The sequence below is a fragment of the Brachyhypopomus gauderio genome, unplaced genomic scaffold (assembly GCF_052324685.1).
Source record: "Brachyhypopomus gauderio isolate BG-103 unplaced genomic scaffold, BGAUD_0.2 sc34, whole genome shotgun sequence".
Lineage (NCBI taxonomy): Eukaryota > Metazoa > Chordata > Actinopteri > Gymnotiformes > Hypopomidae > Brachyhypopomus > Brachyhypopomus gauderio.
This window is the reverse complement of record NW_027506866.1, coordinates 2,043,877-2,062,500: the sequence shown is the minus strand read 5'-3', so window position 1 is coordinate 2,062,500 and position 18,624 is coordinate 2,043,877. Positions and strand designations below refer to the sequence as shown.

At 40.9% G+C, this 18,624-nt stretch overlaps 1 protein-coding gene across 1 annotated transcript; it reads left to right on the top strand.

Annotated features, from left to right (window-relative positions):
- The first annotated feature begins 3,192 nt into the window (after nucleotides 1–3,192).
- On the top strand, nucleotides 3,193–17,846 carry LOC143485512 (TOG array regulator of axonemal microtubules protein 1-like). Its single transcript, XM_076984960.1, has 6 exons — nucleotides 3,193–3,368; nucleotides 3,768–3,849; nucleotides 4,191–4,426; nucleotides 4,915–5,073; nucleotides 5,337–5,463; nucleotides 17,778–17,846. The coding sequence occupies exons 1-6, from the start codon at nucleotides 3,193–3,195 to the stop codon at nucleotides 17,844–17,846; spliced, it is 849 nt and encodes a 282-aa protein (XP_076841075.1).
- The last annotated feature ends 778 nt before the right edge of the window (nucleotides 17,847–18,624 follow it).

Genomic DNA, 18,624 nt, shown 5'->3' with positions numbered 1-18,624 from the left:
CCAAGACCCAAAAGGGAAGCCATGCTCCATTGTGTCTATCTGAGCAGTCACAGTCTCTCCAATATGGATGCTGGGCCTCAGGTAGGATGCTGGCCGTATTGGCACATGCATCCACGGCATCAGCACATCCACTGGCAACCCAGAGCATCTTCTAGCTGCTTTATGGAATTGTCTTTGTAGAAACATGTAGTCAAGATACAGAATGCAGGTTAAATATGTAAAATCAAATTAAACTTCCATATATATAGTACACGTGCCAGTGATTTAGCATGTGGCTCCAGCAGGCTTATCCCTAGCAGCATAACTAAATGGAGGGGCCTGGAGGTGACCACAGGCATGAGGGTACTGAGACATTACTCTGCCTTCGGCTGTAATCTTGTAGTTTTCGGAGCTGAGCGCATTTCTGCGCTTTGAGAGAGCAGCAGGTGAGATGGATTATGGTATGCAGTGAGTTCACTCGGATATTGTGGAGGACTATTTCATGCTTTATAGGCCAACAGAAGAATTTTAAAATCAGTTTGATATTTAACCAGGAGCCAGTGCAACGCTGAGAGAGTAGGACTAATGTGATATACTTCTCAAGGCCTAGTTAGGACTCTGGCTCTTGGATTTAAATGCAGCAAGTTGGACTTTCTTCAGGGACTGTTTAGAGCATCCAGTTAAAAGACAGTTACAGTAGTCCAATCTTGATGAGATTGTGGACCAGTTTCTCTGCATCTGATACCGAACGTACATGTCTCAGCTTGGCAATATTGCATGAAGTTGCAAAGGCAGCATTAGTGACATTGCATGTGTGAAAAATGAAAGATCCAAATCACTAGAGACACCTAAACTTTTAGCAGGAGATTCAGGTGTTACTGAAAAGCCATCTAGTGTAATAAGAAGATTCGACCAATTGCTTCTTGCAGTCTTGGATCCAAGAAGTAACACCTCAGTTTTATCAGAATTTAGAAGAAGAAAATTAGACGCCATCCAGTTCTTTATTTCTTGGATGCAGTTGTCAGTTTTGGTAGTAGTATTGACATCATCCAAATGAGAAGATATATATAACTGAGTATCATCTGCATAGCAATGGAAGCTAATACCATGCCTACAAATGCTTGCTAGCATATATAATAGAATAACATGGGGCCCAATACAGATCCTTATGAGCATTCATTATTTTCAAGTACAAATTGGTAACAATCGTTCAGGTAGGATTTGAACCAGGAGAGTGATTGACCTTTATCTGAGAATATTAAGAGATTTTAAGACTACTTTAAACGGTTTCAGTGCCGTGGTGGGTCTAAGCACGTTAGGTCTTGCAGTGCCTACAGCCATGTAGCCAGGTCAGATGGGAGACAGTAGGAAGCATGAGTGTAGTTCCTCTTAGATGTTCTGCTCCGCTGTGCTGTAGGAGGTGAGTGAGCAGGAGAAGCTGAGGGAGACGGTCCAGAAGGACCACACGCTCCTGAGAAAGAAAGAGGAGAGACTCAGCCAGCTGGAGACGTCACTGGCAGAGGAGGTAACACACACACACACACACACACACACACACACGCATATGCCTGCACCCACACACTTACGTACAAACCCACATTAATACCTACCTGGGCTTTACAATGTTTTTCTCAGCTGTCATGTGATGAAGGCGAGCGGCTGGTGGGAGATCGGAGAGTCTCATTTGATGTCAGAGACTCAGAGACGAGCAGAGACGAGTATGGCCAAGAGGAGACGAGTGAGAGACAAACTCTGAATGCACAACACGCACACACAGGCAGACATTTTGAGAAGGCACTAATTTTGGTTTTCACAAAGTTTACTACCATAGTTTTTTTTATGGTGGCAATTTGTATTGATTCTAGATTGTGAAGTGTGATTAGATGAATTGCAATTAATTGCAAAGTCATTCCCTGTGATGAAAATGACCTTTTACAATACAAAATTACAATACAAAATTATTGCATTACGGCTCCTCCATTTCAGTTAATGGAGATCATTTCAGTGATGATCTCGTTAGCTCAGGAGATAAAAAGTTGATGAGGATAAGACAGCTGACATCAATCCGTCATGCTGATTAGAAGAGAAGACTGGTTGCTTTAAAAGGGTAGTGGTGCGTTTACGTTTTCTCCTGTTAACCATGGTCACCTCCAAGGAAACACGTTCAGTCATCATTGCATCAAAAGGGTTTCACAGGCAAGGACAGTGCGGCTTGTACGATGCACCCCAATCAACCATTTATCCAGTCACTAAGGACTTTGGGGAGAGTGCTTCAAGTTGCATGAAGGAGGCTTCAGGGAGCGTCTCCTACAGGAGCGTCTCCTACAGAGGAGGCAGCTATGAGCCTCCTCACATCATCAAAGTGTGGGGTCACTCCCAATGTTGCCTAAGCAAAGCACAGCCATGAATAAGGGAAGGTATCAAAACATCCTTCCAGAACAACTTCTCCCAACGATTCAGGAGCAGTTTAGCAACAAACAATTATGGACTGTTAATAATTGTACTTCATTATATCACATAAACATTTGACAAAAGGTTCTTAAAAAAATAAACTGAGGAAGCAAACTGTGAAAACTAAAAATTTGCCCACAACTGTAAGCAGCTCTAGAGTCCACTCTGGTCTTGATGGTTCATAGTTGTCTGATGTTTTTATCTCTCTAGCAGTAATACACCCAAACCCTGGTCTTCCTCTCTGTTTCAGCACATGCAGTGCCAGTGAAAGTGCAGCAGTTAGCAGAGTCCCTGCAGCAGATCTCTGGCCAGCTGAACACAGTGCTGGGTGCACTGGGATCTCTCACTGGGAGGACCGTCCAGCCCCTCCCTCAGCCACCTCCGTCCTCCTCCTTCCCTCCTGCCCCGTCCTGGGCATGGACACCAAGCCCCGCCTCCTCTTCATTGGCCAATCAGAACAGTTTCTTACACTGTTCTGTCCCAAAAACACACGGGTCTGACCTTCATTTGAACTCCCACTGGAGCAAACTCTTCCCTGGTACGTAGAGACAGACACACCCCAAACATTAGCAGTGATGAGCAGTGGTCACCTCAGTGGGCTGCAGTAACTTTCACTAATGCTTCATTTCTTCATCACTCGTAAAACCTTTAAAATACAAATAGAAAACTTCTGCCTCTCCCTCAAGCACAAACCAGTCACTGCTGGATTTATAGCCTTTTTTGCATAGTTGATGACCTCCATTGATTTTCTGTGCTTGGACAATGCCGATCTTTTCCAGTGCAAGTGTGATGCAGTGTAGAGACCTGCTTCAGATTAGCTTCAATCTAAACCGCACTACCTGTATTAAGACTGCTCTGATTTTAGGAGTTTCCATGGATACCAGTGCCCGCTATCCCATGAGGGCTACCAGAGCATATAGTGGATACACTCCAGCAAGGTGACTACACACACTTGCACACCTGTGCAGGCTCGCTCACAATCTCTCACTCTCACTCACAGGGTCAGTGCTGCTGTTGATTTTGAAAGGAAAATTGATGAACTCATACAGTGCTTTTCCATTATGTGTGTGTGTGTGTGTGTGTGTGTGTGTGTGTGTGTGTGTGTGTAGTCTCTCCTCTGAGCTAGATAGCCAGAGGCTGCAGAGACTGATTGAAGACAACAAAAGGTGGCTGGAATCACAACGCAAAGACCCAAATGTGTATCCTTTCACAATCTCTCTCTCCCCCTCAGTTTATACACATGTACGTATCACACACAAACCAGTACGGGAACAGAATGCATCATATTTTCACACACACTCTCTTGCACCCTTGTACTCTCCTGAACCTCTGCCCAGGCCTCTCTTCACACGCTACCCAGCTGCCCCACCCACCAATGGGCTGGTCCAGCTCGGCCTGGACGAGAACAATCAGATCAAGGTCTACCATTACCGAAGAGGCACAACCCACTGATGTCCATGTATGTCCAGTTCAAACAAATCAGTGGATAGACAGAATACAAACATGCCATCAGCATGTACACATTACATGTGTACACGTTGCTGACAAAGTCAAGTCAGATTTAGCGTAGTACTTTGAAATTCCTTTTTGATAAAAACATTTCTCATCTAATTGAAATTCAGATGGCATATCTAACTGTAATTAGAGATTAAGGTATTTCCGCCTACATAACACATTGCAGTGGTGGATTATACTTATTAAGATGGCGGTGGCAGTGTTGGATGTGGCTAAAACGAGCTGGAACGTCATCTTTCCTGCAGGTGCTGAACCTGCGCTCTGGCGTGTCCCGCATGGCGGTGGTGACCTTGAGGGAGTTGTACTCCAGTCTGCAGAAAGGGATGGACCAGGAAGTGGAGGTTACAGCTAAGGTCCTCCTCCACAAAGCAGCGGAGTCCAATGGCTTCATCAGGCAGGACGTGGACACAGCTCTGGACAGCATGGTGCAGAACTGCACCCCCATTCGGAGCATGAACGCCCTTCTCGCTGGAGGACTCTGGTCAGTTAGCATGCAGTGAGCTTTAAACTGTGGCTTTCAGATAGCAACAACAGTCACAAGAAGCTAACACAGCACTAATTTTGGCTGCTGTTTTTTGCTGCTGTTTTTACCTCTCCAATGTTCTTTCAAAATATTGCCCTGGCCTATATCAATATTTTTATTTATTTATCCTCTTATATGTTATTTTTATTGCGTTCCATCTCCACTCTGCTGATCCAAACTGCCCTTCACAATGCTTAAAAAATAGGCTAGTTAGCTAGCTCACAGAGGACATACAAACATTTTCTGTTTAAAAATACACATGTACACTAACTGGTGCAAGCTAAGCAATCGAATAGAATATGATCATTTGATTGTGCAATTAGATCATACATAAGGGTTTTAAGTTTCTTTATAGAAGTTAAAAGTTGTACTGTATACATTGGATGGATTAATAGTTATTACTATTATTATAATAGTTATTTTTTTCCTTCTGTTTTCCTCAAAAGTCATCTGAATGCTGCAGTAAGAAAGTGTACTGCTCGGCACTTGGCTACTTTGGTAGAGAAGATTGGTGCTGGCCGCTTATTGTCTGGGGCGAAAGACATCACACCGCGAATTATTCCTGCAGTCTCCAAGTTGGCACAGGACTCTTCACAAGAAACCAAGTTAGTACTGGGATCAGAACGAGAATTCTACAAAGCTTATTCAGTTTCCCAGATAGTAATATTTTGCTGATTCTTTTAGTCTCCTAGTCTGATACTCTGAAGTCAGCAAATGCTGCTAAATTGTAGAGTAATAGAAGCACTATCGTGTTTTCTAGACACAGACAGCCTTGTAAAATTGTGCTGGTAAGATAAATGGTCAGTGTGCTGTGAGTTACGGGTCCCTCACAGTTCTCTCCTGTTTTGGGGTCTGTTCCTCGTCTCAGGCGCTTGGGCCGGCGTATCCTGCTGTTCCTGTCCTCCCACCATGACTTTGATAAGATGGTGGAAAAGTACATCCCTGCCAAAGACCTGGCAACCATCAGGGACACTGTCCACACTCTGAAATCCAAGGTAGCGATTCATGTTTGGATACATGATGAGGATTTTTTATCCCATCCACTATGCCCCATGTTAACTCATTAAACAAATGTATGTGTAGACATATATTGTAAACAAATACTCGAGTACAGGGCAGTGTGTGGCACCACACATTGTATTTACAGTAGGGCATGCACAGTGTAGTTCCAGACCTAGTAGTTAAAGGACAGAGCATGGTTCAAAATGAACCGGCTTGAATTTCAAATACATTTATCAAAAAACTATTCTTTCAGAAAGTCATTCCACTGATATGCTAAGAGATGCCAGATATAAAAAAAGATAAAAGATTTATATATTAATTAATAATATTTATAATATTGATAATAATCATTCCAGAGAGTTACCATAGTTACCAAATACTGTCACTTTAATTGAATGAAATCTTTCTAGGTTAAGAAAATGCTTCTGTAATAACCCAGTGCTGTCCAGGGTTGATTTATTTATCATTGTTCCTTTTAAATGTCCTTTTTATAGAGCTGGTTAGGGAACTCTACCCCTGCAAGCCACAACTGGTTGAGCAGAAGGTGCTCCCTCTGCTCTGGTAGCTCCTGGGGACCTCCAGCAACAGTGGTACGGTCCACGGGAGGGGTGGAAGCGTGACGGGGCCACTGTCCACCTATGCCAAGCCCTTCATGCCCACATGGGCCCCGCGCTGCTGGACTGCGCTGGTTACCAACCTTCCAATATCCACAAGAGCCTAAGAGAGTTTGTGAAGAACCTCCCGACCACCTGAGAGCTGCCAGCCAGACCTCCAGACCAAAATAAAGCCCAACATGGATTCTACTTGAGGATGGAGATGTTTGTGCATTTCTTACTGTGCCTGCACTCTAAATGAAAGAGAGAGGAAGAAAGTCAAACGTTTTTAACATTTTGAATTAGCAGAAAGCTAAATCCTTAAACTCAGAAGTCCTTTTAAATAAGGAGCACAGATTTTAGTGAATCACATCAGGTTTAACACACCTAGGAGCTCTGCTCTTTTTGCACTTTGAAATACTAACACTTATGATAACTGTTGTCATGGTGACTGTAGATATATATTGTTCAATGATTGTTATTTTCTGTTGACATATCCTGAGGTAACTGTGCAGAATGTAATTTATCACATACACAAGAAACAAGGATCTGGGGGGTATCCCACGAAGCGAGCTAACTCAGTAAGCCGGGCTTTTTAAGCCAAGCCTGGCTCATTTTGCTCAAATTCGGTTCCACAAAAGAGGCGAGACTTGAGCCTCGCTCAGTTACTACAGCAACATATACGTTTGAACTAACCTGCTCTGTACCAGGCTAGAGTTGAGGCTTAGCTTAGCGGGACCGCTTCTATTGGCTGAGCAGCGTGATGTCAGTCTCGCCATCCGGGAAACTGAATTGAGGAACAAGGTTCCACTGTAGTTCTATCCATTAAATTGCTGTGGATGTAGCATATAATATCATATCTTTATACATTTAATTGAGTACTTTAATTATTAGTTTGGAATGATTGCAGGTTATTATTATCAAAATTTTATAATTATATTTCCAAATGCAATATATATTTCGATCTTAAGAGTACATATTCATTGTTAATCAGTGAGGTTTCTGCACATTTTAATGTGTTGGTTTAATCTTCACAAATTCAGGTCAGTGTAAAATGGAATACAGTGTCTAATCGCAGTTATGGTGCAGAAACATACATTAGTATAAACTCTATATCACAAAAAATACAATTCTTTGTACCTGAGTATTAATAATTATTAATACTGAGTAATTTAGGTGAAGATACTTTTAGGTATATATTTATCCCCATACTTCCTCTTTTTGTTCAAATTACAAGCAAATCATATCACTCTGCAATTTATATATGTTCAGTATAAATAATGTAAATGTGTGGTTAACTTAATGGTGCAAAAAGGAAATGGACACAGACAACTACCTTACCAAGATTTTCATACAGGTGATACAAATAATCCAAAATGTAGGCTATAAAAGAGCAGCTAACAGTGAAGGCTGAAGGCTGATTGACCATGGCATGCCCATTTGTAGAGAATCCAGTAGATGAGGGAGCGTGTATAGTGTGCAGAGCATTCATGCTACCAGCTCCAAGGTCATTCCAGGACAGGACAGATCCACCTGGCTTTCCAGATGACTACTTATTTGTTCAGAAGACACAGTATTATATATCTTTGTAAATTACTGGGGCCATATATTGAGAAGACCACTAGACGTAGTAAAGCTCTTACCAAACCCCAAACGGTCTGTATCACTTTGCGCTTCTTTGCCAGTCGTGCATTTCTGTACAGCGTTGGGGATGCATAACATCTTAGTAAGGCAACGGTCTGCCGCGAAATTCGAAAGGTTTACCTTGCGCTTAAGCGTTTCCTTAATATATTCATCAAATTCCCTGGTCACAGAGGCATCCTTCCCATCCTTTTCAGAACAGCTGTCATGTATTCATGAGAAGTAGTGTTGGTTTGATCAGTAACTTGGAGTCAATCAATCAATCAAATTTTATTTATATAGCGCTTTTTACAACAGTTGTTGTCACAAAGCAGCTTTACAAGTGCCGAGTCCTAGCCCCCAGAGAGCAAGCCAAGGGCGACAGTGGCAAGGAAAAACTCCCTAGTTTTTTCGCATGAGGAAGAAACCTTGAGAGGAACCAAGACTCAGGGGGGGAACCCATCCTCCTCTGGCCGACACCGGTCACCATGACAACAACAACAATTTAGACAGAAAGAAAATAAAGAAAAGAAAAAGATGTAGTAATGTCCATCATGGTGTAGGTTTATCCGGTCAGGCAGTAGAGGGCTGGCACTGGAGTTAAATGTATATGACTTTAACAGATGCTCTTATCCAGAGCACTTACCAAAGTGCTTTGTATTCATCTTAATCAACTATTTCATGCTAAAATTCATTCAATTCAAAACGCATTGAATTCTCTAGGATTTTCAAATGTCATTGGTGCTATAGACTGTACTCACATCTGGATAAAGGCTCCATCTGTACCCATGGAGGCAGACTATGTGAACCAAAAAATTATTTCACAGCATCAATGTACAGGTACATGCAAGTTTTGCCTACCCAATAGAAAATGTAAAGCATGTCAGTTCATGGGTTTGAACAACTTTCACCCTTTGTCACTTTTGCCATTGTTCTAAATGGTTTGCACCAGCCAATTTCTATTCTCCAACATTGAGGTAAAATGGCCCGGCTCGGTGCACAATATTTCGTGCCTCCTCACTGGCACAGAGGTTTGCCCAAGGTAAGAACATTCCAACTACACAAAATAGTGCAGATTTGGCCTCAGTGTTTAACTCTTCTCCTTATAATTGTAGGTGCTTTTCCTGGCTTATTGCTTAGGGATAGGGGTTACCCCTGCCAACCTTTTCTCCTTACCCCATATGCAGACCCTACAACAGATGCAGAGAGGAGGTTCAATCGTGCACATTCTAAGACAAGGGCATGCAGTGAGATGGCATTTGGACAGTTAAACAGCAGATTTAACTGCTTGCGCCATCTCAGAGTCACCCCTGAGAGAGCCTGTGATATCGTAGCACCCTGTGCAGTTTTGCACAATGTGGCAATACTGCAAAAAGAAGAAATGCCAAGAGTGCAGTTGGAGCAATGGGAAGATGGCATTTTAATTGCAGACCACATGGATGGTAGAGCTATGAGGGACATGTATGCAAACACTTACTTTGGTTAAGGGAATATTTTGTTTGCATTTGTTCATTAACACTATTAACATAAAACAAGACGGCTTTTTTTTTGGAAAGAGAAATTTATTAATAGTCTTGCTGAGCCTGTGGACAGAAGAAACTTTGATTTACTTATCTTGCAAAAACAAGCATATTAAAGTGAGACCTTTTTGCAAATACTCACATTTTTCTCCATTTTCTTTATTTCAAGCTCCAACTTCCATATTTTTAGTTTTTTGTATTGCAGATCTGCTTTTTTACATTCTATATCTTGGAGCAAGAACCTTTTGTAGATCTCACTAATCTCAGATTCCTTTAAGACTGAAGTATAGTCAAGATTGAGAAGTACTTATTCATGTTGAACTGCATAACTACTACTCACGTGTTCTCTTGCAGAGGTGTGAGCTCTGGACATGGAGGCCTGAGGGTCTTCTCTCTGTTCTTCCATTTCCTTTAAATACAACACAAATCATGAGATCACACAGCACATTAACAGACAGATACATAGACACACACGCCTTACAGAACAGGCAGACACTGTGTCCTCATTCTCCTGTACCATCCTGGATGGTCCGGCAATCTCCCCCTGCAAACAACAAATTAAGACACATAAATGTTAACGATCCTCAGGGTTCCGTCATAAGAAATAGGCTGGTTTATGGTACTCACATCATTGTCAAATACAGGAGGGTCTAAAAGAGTCCGCACACCCCCCACCACTGTAGTCATCAAGAATACAATAATACTATGATGTAGCCTGTAAGAACAAACATGTAAAATCTGAGAAACAACTGAACCTACCTTTAACATAAGGCTGTGTATCATGAGGACAGACAGGATCAGATGATGTTCCTCTTTCAATTCCCACAATGATGGGGTGTCCGCTGTTTTGCTCTAAAGCAAGGTCTTCTGCAGGAGTGAGGGCTGCTACAGGAGGCCCACCACCAGCAGCAGCAGTAGCAGTAGCAGTTTTCTTTCTGGTTGCTAAAATATTTTATATAGTTATTTAATATGGTGTTTTACCTTTTCCTGCACATTGGACTAATCAACTGTACTTACCATTCTGGAGTATATTTTTATATTTCACCTTGACCTGCTGCCACGTTCTCTTAACCCTGCTCATGTTACTTTTAAATCAGGAAATTATTATTAACATTATTAATTTACTATAACACTTTTTAAATGCCAATGAATGGATTAAATTACACTACCGTTCAAAAGTTTGGGGTCACTTAGAAATGTTCTTATTTTTGAAAGAAAAGCAGTTTTTTTTTTTCAATTTAGCTAACATTAAATGCATCAAAAATACACTCTATACATTATTAATGTAGTAAATGACTATTCTAGCTGTAAACATCTGGTTTTTAATGCAATATCTACATAGATGTATGGAGACCCATTTCCAACAACCATCACTCCAGTGTTCTAATGGTACATTGTGTTTGCTAACTCTGTAAGGAGGCTATTGGATATTTTGAAAACCCTTGTGCAAGTAGGTTAGCACAGCTGAAAACAGTTTTGCTGATTAGAGAAGCTATAAAACTGACCTTCCTTTGAGCTAGTTGAGAATCTGGAGCATTACAATTGTTGGTTCGATTAAAATCACAAAATGGCCAAGAAACTGAAGATTTCCTACAATGGTGTGTACTACTCCCTTCAGAGGAGAGCACAGACAGGCTCTAACCAGAGTAGAAGGAGAAGTGGAAGGCCCCACTGCACAATTGAGCAAGAAGACAAGTACATTAGAGTCTCCAGTTTGAGAAATCGACGCCTCACAGGTCCTCAACTGGCAGCTTCATTAAATAGTACCCGCAAAACGCCAGTGTCAATGTCTACAGTGAAGAGGCGACTCCAGGATGCTGGCCTTCAGGGCAGAGTGGCAAAGAAAAAGCCATATCTGGCTAATAAAAGAAAAAGATTAATATGGGCAAAATAACACAGACATTGGACAGAGGAAGATTGGAAAAAAGTGTTATGGACAGATGAATCAAAGTTTGAGGTGTTTGGATCACACAGACGAACATTTGTGAGACGCAGAACAACTGAAAAGATGCTGGAAGAGTGCCTGACACCATCTGTCAAACATGGTGGAGGTAATGTGATGGTCTGGGGTTGCTTTGGTGCTGGTAAAGTGGCAGATTTGAACAAGGTAAAAGGAATTTTGAATAAGGAAGGCTATCACTCCATTTTGCAACACCATGCCATACCCTGTGGACAGCGCTTGATTGGAGCCAATTTCATCCTGCAACAGGACAATGACCCAAAGCACTCCTCCAAATTATGCACAAACTATTTAGAGAAGAAGCAGGCAGCTGGTGTTTTATCGGTAATGGAGTGGCCAGCGCAGTCACCAGATCTCAACCCCATTGAGCTGTTGTGGGAGCAGCTTGACCGTATGGTACGAAAAAAGTGCCCATTAACCCAATCAAACTTGTGGGAGCGGCTTCTGGAAGCATGGGGTGAAATTTCTCCAGATTACCTCAGCAAATTAACAGCTAAAATGCCAAAGGTCTGCAATGCTGTAATTGCTGCTAAGGGAGCATTCTTTGACGAAAGCAAAGTTTAAAGTAGAAAATTATTTCTACCTTGTCAATGTCTGGACTATATTTCTATTCATTTTGCAACTCATTTGATAAATAAAAGTATGAGATTTCAGGGAAAACACAAAATTGTCTAGGTGACCCCAAACTTTTGAACGGTAGTGTATATGCTCACGCATTTAATCTGTCTGCAATATTATGCCAAGCAGCTTCTCTGGCTTTATTAATACAGGATGTGTTGCCTTTCTTCATAATAACGTGTTTATATTCCTCATAAAGACGTATGAGCAGCTCCTGTTCAGCAGAAGAAAAAAAAAGCTGCTCGTTTCTTCAGCTCTTTCGACATTTTCTTGCCTTTTCGAATATCGATTAGTGAGGCTGTGTAAATACTGTGTGCACGCGCATGATCGCCAATTACAAAAGCCTGGCTTGAATTAGCGGGAATAGGTTGCGTCTGGATTTCGTTAGTGGAACGGAACTAGACGGAAGTGAACTGTTTGGCTAACTCAAGCGAGGCTCACTCTAATAAGCGCCGCTTTCATAAGCTCGCTTCGTGGAATAGCCCCCTGGTCAGCTAACGAGCTATCCAAATGCTAACGCAAATCATCCAGGATAATCCAGTCACATAAGAGGAAATATAATTAACTATACTGATAGGCTACCAAAAAAGTAGGCGTGTCCCGCGTGTCTTTGCTCCCCACCGCAAACTTCAAGGCAACCAATTAACCCTAATAAGTTCAATCTACTTAAAAAACAGAGGTAACTCGTTGCCTCAAAAAAATTAAGTAATGGCTTCTGTCAAAGCTAATATAATTGAGTTGTATGGATACAACTCATACTTATATGATTTAAATAGAGTGAACTAATCAAAAGTTGAAATTACTCAATTTACTCAATTTTAAATTACTCAGTTGCTTTTACTTGTTAATTTAACTTTTGTTATGATTTTGAGTTTTTTGCTTAGCACTAGCATTAGCAACAATATATTTTGCTTACCCTTTAAACATAATATAGGAATTAAATGTAACTATTGTTTTAAATGTGTCCGAGCTGTGAACCCGAGAGAGGGCCTTAGGAAATCATGATGCGTAAGGAGTTTAAACGAGAAGGTGATTGCTCAAGCAGAAGTGGTGAACTAATAATGCTGACATGGGTGAAACATGAATGTATGACATCCTGATGTATGGTGACCTCGGGTCAAGCAGACAGTCCAGAGACAGGAACCATATGTATAAGAGATGTTAGGTTTAGAGACAAAGAGAGAAGTCTTGTTTGTTCGAACAACAATACCATGTAAGGCATAGAAGCAGATCTGTGAGTTTGGGGCGTGGAGAAATCGTATATAAAGACGGCATGTACAAACACTTGTTGGGTCTCTCTGATGTTAGAATGTGAGATTCCCAGAGATATCTCTGTTTTAATAAAGGCATTTTTGCTATTGCTATAATTTTGGTATGTGGTTCCTGCTACAGTATTAATCACTACACAGTTACAAATAACTTAAGAGATACTTATGAGATTTTTTATTATTAATACTTAATTGTTATAATTATTGTAAATGAACTTCACTGACAACACTGGTTTCATAGATATGAACTTGTTTATTATCATTTGGCATCAAATAACATTTTAAACCATTACTGCTTTCAGTCAAAAGCAAAACAGTGTGCTTCATACAAAAGATCAAGTGAATGACAAGACATAGGCTATAACGTGACATGAACAGAGATTCCTCAAATCAGTGTTTTTAAGCAATAAAGTTATTTTTGAGCAATAAAATGCTTGCCTTGCACAACATAAAATTAGAGAGAGAGAGAGAGAGAGGAAGCATTTTCATTTATTTACTTCAAACAAGCTAAAATAAACACCAACTTTACATCCTGCTGGTAGTGAGTGTATTTCTAACTAAAATTTCTGCTAAATTCTAAGAAATCCTTTAGTTTTTTTACGACTGCTAACATGCGTTTCCCAATACTTGAGATACATTTTTAAAACTCTAACACAGCAACACATTTACTGAATGCTAACATTAGCAGCAAGCTAGCATTATCAGCAATCTATCCAAATTAATACATTGCTAACACATGTATAAAACAGTTCATTCCTGCCACACAATCTAATTGGTTAAGAACTGCTCTAACCGATCAGATATTTCACCATAACGCCACAGCTGTGATGAAGAATACAATAGTCGTCTTTATTTCGTGTCTGCATTATCACACATTGTTAACCCTAATAAGTTCAATCTACATTAAAAAACAGAGGTATTGAGTTGTATGGATACAATTCATACTTATATGATTTAAATAGAGTGAACTAATTAAAAGTTGAAATTACTCAATTTAAAATTACTCAGTTGCTTTTACTTGTTAATTTAACTACACAATTACAAATACCTTAAACTATTAAGAAAGAACTGCTTACAGTTAATACATCAAGTTTTTAATACTTTTACTTATGAGATTTTTTATTATTAATACTTAATTGTTATAATTATTGTAAATGAACTTCACTGACAACACTGGTTTCATAGATATGAACTTGTTTATTATCATTTGGCATCAAATAACATTTTAAACCATTACTGCTTTCAGTCAAAAGCAAAACAGTGTGCTTCATACAAAAGATCAAGTGAATGACAAGACATAGGCTATAACGTGACATGAACAGAGTTTCTATAATAAAGTTATTTTTGAGCAATAAAATGCTTGCTAACGTTAGCAGCAAGCTAGCATTATCAGCAATCTATCCAAATTAATACATTGCTAGCACATGTAAAAAAGAGTTAGTTCCTGCCACACAATCTAATTGGTTAAGAACTGCTCCAACCGATCAGATATTTCACCATAATGCCACAGCTGTGATGAAGAATACAATTGTCTTTATTTTGTGTCTGCATTATCACACACTGTTAAAAAGCTTCTCCAAGTCACGTGTTTGCCAAAAGTTTAATAGACACGAATTAGTTCGGCGCCCCACACACAGGACGTATACGGTGTACATGTAATGTCACAGAAATTCAGTGGATAGAATTATTAGTAGGAAGTATCATGTATTGATTTTTTATTGCAAAGGCCCTAATGGGGAAAATACCTTTATATATTTCTAATCTACTTCCATTTCAATCTAATTTATCTTATTTATATAATACAAAATCACAAAATAAGTTGCTCTTAGATAGCCCATTAGAAAGAACAGAGTTGGTCATGGTGAGCGGTGTCGGCCAGAGGAGGATGGGTTCCCCCCCTGAGTCTTGGTTCCTCTCAAGGTTTCTTCCTCATGCAAAAAACTAGGGAGTTTTTCCTTGCCACTGTTGCCCTTGGCTTGCTCACTGGGGGCTAGGACTCGGCACTTGGAAAGCTGCTTTGTGACAACAACTGTTGTAAAAAGTGCTATATAAATAAAATTTGATTGATTGATTGAGTTGGGGAAAATGGCTTTTTCATTGTATGCGCCTTATGTTTGGAATGAGCGTCAAGCTGTCTTAAACCTAGGCTTCTTACCCTCTCTGAAATTGTGTTGTGTATAGAAGTATTGTATGTCATTGTGTATAATTGTTTTGTTCTGCAAATATTGGCCAGGACTCCCTGGGAGAAGAGTTATTGTAACTCAGTGAGATTCCTCCTGGTTGAATAAATGTTAAATAAAAATAAATATATAAAACAGATGATGCATCTGAAATAAACATAATTTAAAAACAAAATACTAAAATAGGCTAAAACAAACAAAAGTGGACTAACAAACAAACAAAAAAGCCCAGACACTGCAGTATTGAAATTCTGTAATAAAGTCATTTTTTTCAGGTAAGAAGAGCCTGCTGAGGGGTAGTTCAAAGTCAAAGTCAACTTTATTGTCAAATCTGTGATACGTGCAGGACATACACAGGATTGAAATTACGTTACTCTCAGACTCCATAGTGCAGCGGTAAACATTTACTTAAAATTAACATTAACTAAAACAGTAAAAAAAGGAATAGTACAATAGTAACGGTAAGTACAATAGTAAAGATAAAAAATATAGCTGAGTTGTTTATATATATAATAAAATAAATAGAGGTCTCTGAAATTTACATTCAAGTAAGTGGCGTATGCAGCAGTAAGTAAACATACTGTATGTGCAAAGTGAATGTATGAGGAATCTGGTGTAATTACGATTAAAGTGAACGTATGCAATGAATTAGAAATATAATGTGCAAATGTAACAGGAGTGCAAATTGAAGAAAGAGCAGGGAGTGAGTTGATCCTCCTGACTGGTGGACTGGTGCCAGGGGGATCTGCCTCCTGAACTGTCATGAGATCACAACAGATCCTGGACCTGTAGGAGGAGCCAAGACACAAAATGGCAGTGAGATATCAATACTCCCAGCTGAACTACTCTCTGGACTACACCTGGTTGCAGCATGTGGATAAGACAACAGGGCGAAGATAAGATTTTCTATGGGGCAGTGTGAAGCAGAGGTGTGGACTCGAGTCACATGACTTGGACTCGAGTCAGACTCGAGTCATTAATATTAAGACTTTTGACTTGACTTGAAAAAATATTCAGAGACTTAGACTTGACTTGGACTTTTACACCAATAACTTGGGACTTGAATTGGACTTGAACCTGTTTACTTGCAAAGACTTGATTTTTTTTTACCCCAAATCTAAATTTTAAAACGCATATTAATATTTATAAAGTGCGCCCCATTAATTTCATTTCCGTCCTTCTGACGCAGACCAGTCATCTGCTTTTCCACACTCTGTACGTGTGTGTGTGCATGAGCTGCAGCACAACCAATCAAATGGGGGGTTGGCGAACGTAAATTTTTACCGGGCGGGGTGTAAAATGGACACAAATTAAGTATTATATCGCGATCGATCGATCGCCAGTGGTTGGTGCCAGAGCGAACTAGTAACTCATTGAATCATAGATGTGGATCAGAGGTAAATAAACTAGATTTTTTCCGGCGTGAGAAATCGGATGTGTGGCGTGAGAGCGTGTGAAGACGGTCAAATGCGTGTGTCTCACGCTCAGTGCGTGAGAGTTGGCAACCCTGGGTTCTGTATCTGAACTCGGGGAAGAGAGCCTCTCTCTGTCACCATCATAATATCCAGTTCTATCTCAGCATGGATTGTGTATTTGAAGACATCTACGTCGAGAAAAAAATATATTGACAAAAGTGGAGCGAGTTTTCAGCTATGGGGACATCATTCATCGTGCACAAATCACATACAGACTTTTGGCCAGCAAATGCAATGCAGAATAGTTTACTGAAATGTCTAAAGTTGCAGATTCCTGTTAATTGTTCAGTTCTTATATTTGTTTGTCTTGTGTCACTCACACATGTTCTCCAAGAAACCAGATAAGAGAAGAGAGGGAAAAATGCTGTTATGGTTCTTTGTATTGTACTGTGAAAATATCAGCACTTTTTATTTGAACATGGAGTTCTACTTATGACTTTTTCACAGAATATTTATTTCTGGAAAATTGTAGTTTAAAGTATGAATATTTTTGCAGCTAAGTTTAACAAATTGAACTGTGCAATAAAGAGGTGTAATTTTAATTTTTTTTATACTTCGTGTTTTCAGTTGCACATGTTTTATCAAGATTTGAGGAGAATACAGATTTTAAAAAGAACGCATGTCTATTATTTACATTTAAAATATACCTGCAACCAGGGGCGATTTTAGGATCTGGTCTTTAGGGGTGCCCAGCCCCCAGTGCTCACAGAGGCACAATACCAAAGTATTGCGCAGGTGCAGAGCAAGTTTTTTGCATAATATAATATTTTAAAAATGTGTTGAGCCAGGGGGTGCTAAGCAACTTCACGGTGGTGCTCTAGCACCACTACAAATACCCTAGCCTCGCCCCTGCCTGCAACATTGGTAAAAAAAAAAAAAAAAAAAAGACTCGAAAGGACTTGAAATTCCAAGTTTCAGACTTGGGACTTGACTTGACTGTTGCCTGTCTTGACTCGAGACTTGACTTGACTTGAGTGTCTTTGCTTGAGACTTGACTCGGGACTTGAGGTATAAAGACTTGGACTTACTTGAGACTTGCAAAACACTGACTTGGTCCCACCTCTGGTGTGAAGTGTGACGGCAGCTGCAGCGTGAGAAGGCAAACTGCTCTACAGACGCTCTACCTGGCTCAGAGAGGCTGAAACTTGGAGGACGCGGCTCTGTGTCTCTCGGCGCCGGGCAGGGCTGCTCTGGCAGAAGGCACAACCGAGGTCTTTTTGGACCATCCCGGAGGCCGCGGCGCTCTATTCTATAAGGAGATGCGAGACAGTGATCAACGACTGCGACCTGTCGACAGAGCCGGAGGGGAGGGAGAGGCAGAGCGCGTGGGACTCACCCGGTGGGATGACCATGGCCAGCGACTTGGGCAGGGTGGCGGCGTTTTCCACAAAGGTGGGCAGGCGCCTGGGGCTGAGCGGGCTGCAGGTGTCCGAGTCCCGCACGGTCACACAGCTGTTGACGTCCACCCGCTTGTTCACGCCGCAGCTAGGGAGGAGTGTTTAAATCCACAAAGTGAGCAAACAGAAGGGTGACCGTTTCAACACAGAGCAAACACAGAGCTCAGAGGCACAGGAGGCGGAGCAAAGGAGTTCGTGGGGAGGGCACCTGGTGGGATTGTCCTTGCCCTCGGTCTCGCTGGAGATGGTGATTATTCTGACAGCGGGGTGGAGTGTGTCCGAGATGACGATGGGCTGAGATGGGTGCGTGGCAGAGGACACACACACAACCAACAAACAGGTCACATGTACTTAATGGCAAGACCCTTCAAACATAGCTGAAAAGCACATTTCCGGTGAGTAATTTCTTATCTGAACACCTGCAGTGTTTATTGTGAGCTGTAGGTTTGGGGATACTGGTGCAACACACGACAAGCTTGTGCTGGCAGGCCCACCTGGCTGTGTTGGTCGGGCTGGCTGCTGA

What these genes read in the sequence shown, in the direction of transcription:
- LOC143485512 (XM_076984960.1), top strand. Translation starts at nt 3,193, where the DNA reads ATGCCGATCTTTTCCAGTGCAAGTGTGATGCAGTGTAGAGACCTGCTT. An exon ending in AGTGGATACACTCCAGCAAG is followed by an intron (nt 3,369 to 3,767) that starts GTGACTACACAC and finishes ACCTCTGCCCAG; the next exon opens with GCCTCTCTTCACACGCTACC. An exon ending in GACTCTTCACAAGAAACCAA is followed by an intron (nt 5,074 to 5,336) that starts GTTAGTACTGGG and finishes TCCTCGTCTCAG; the next exon opens with GCGCTTGGGCCGGCGTATCC.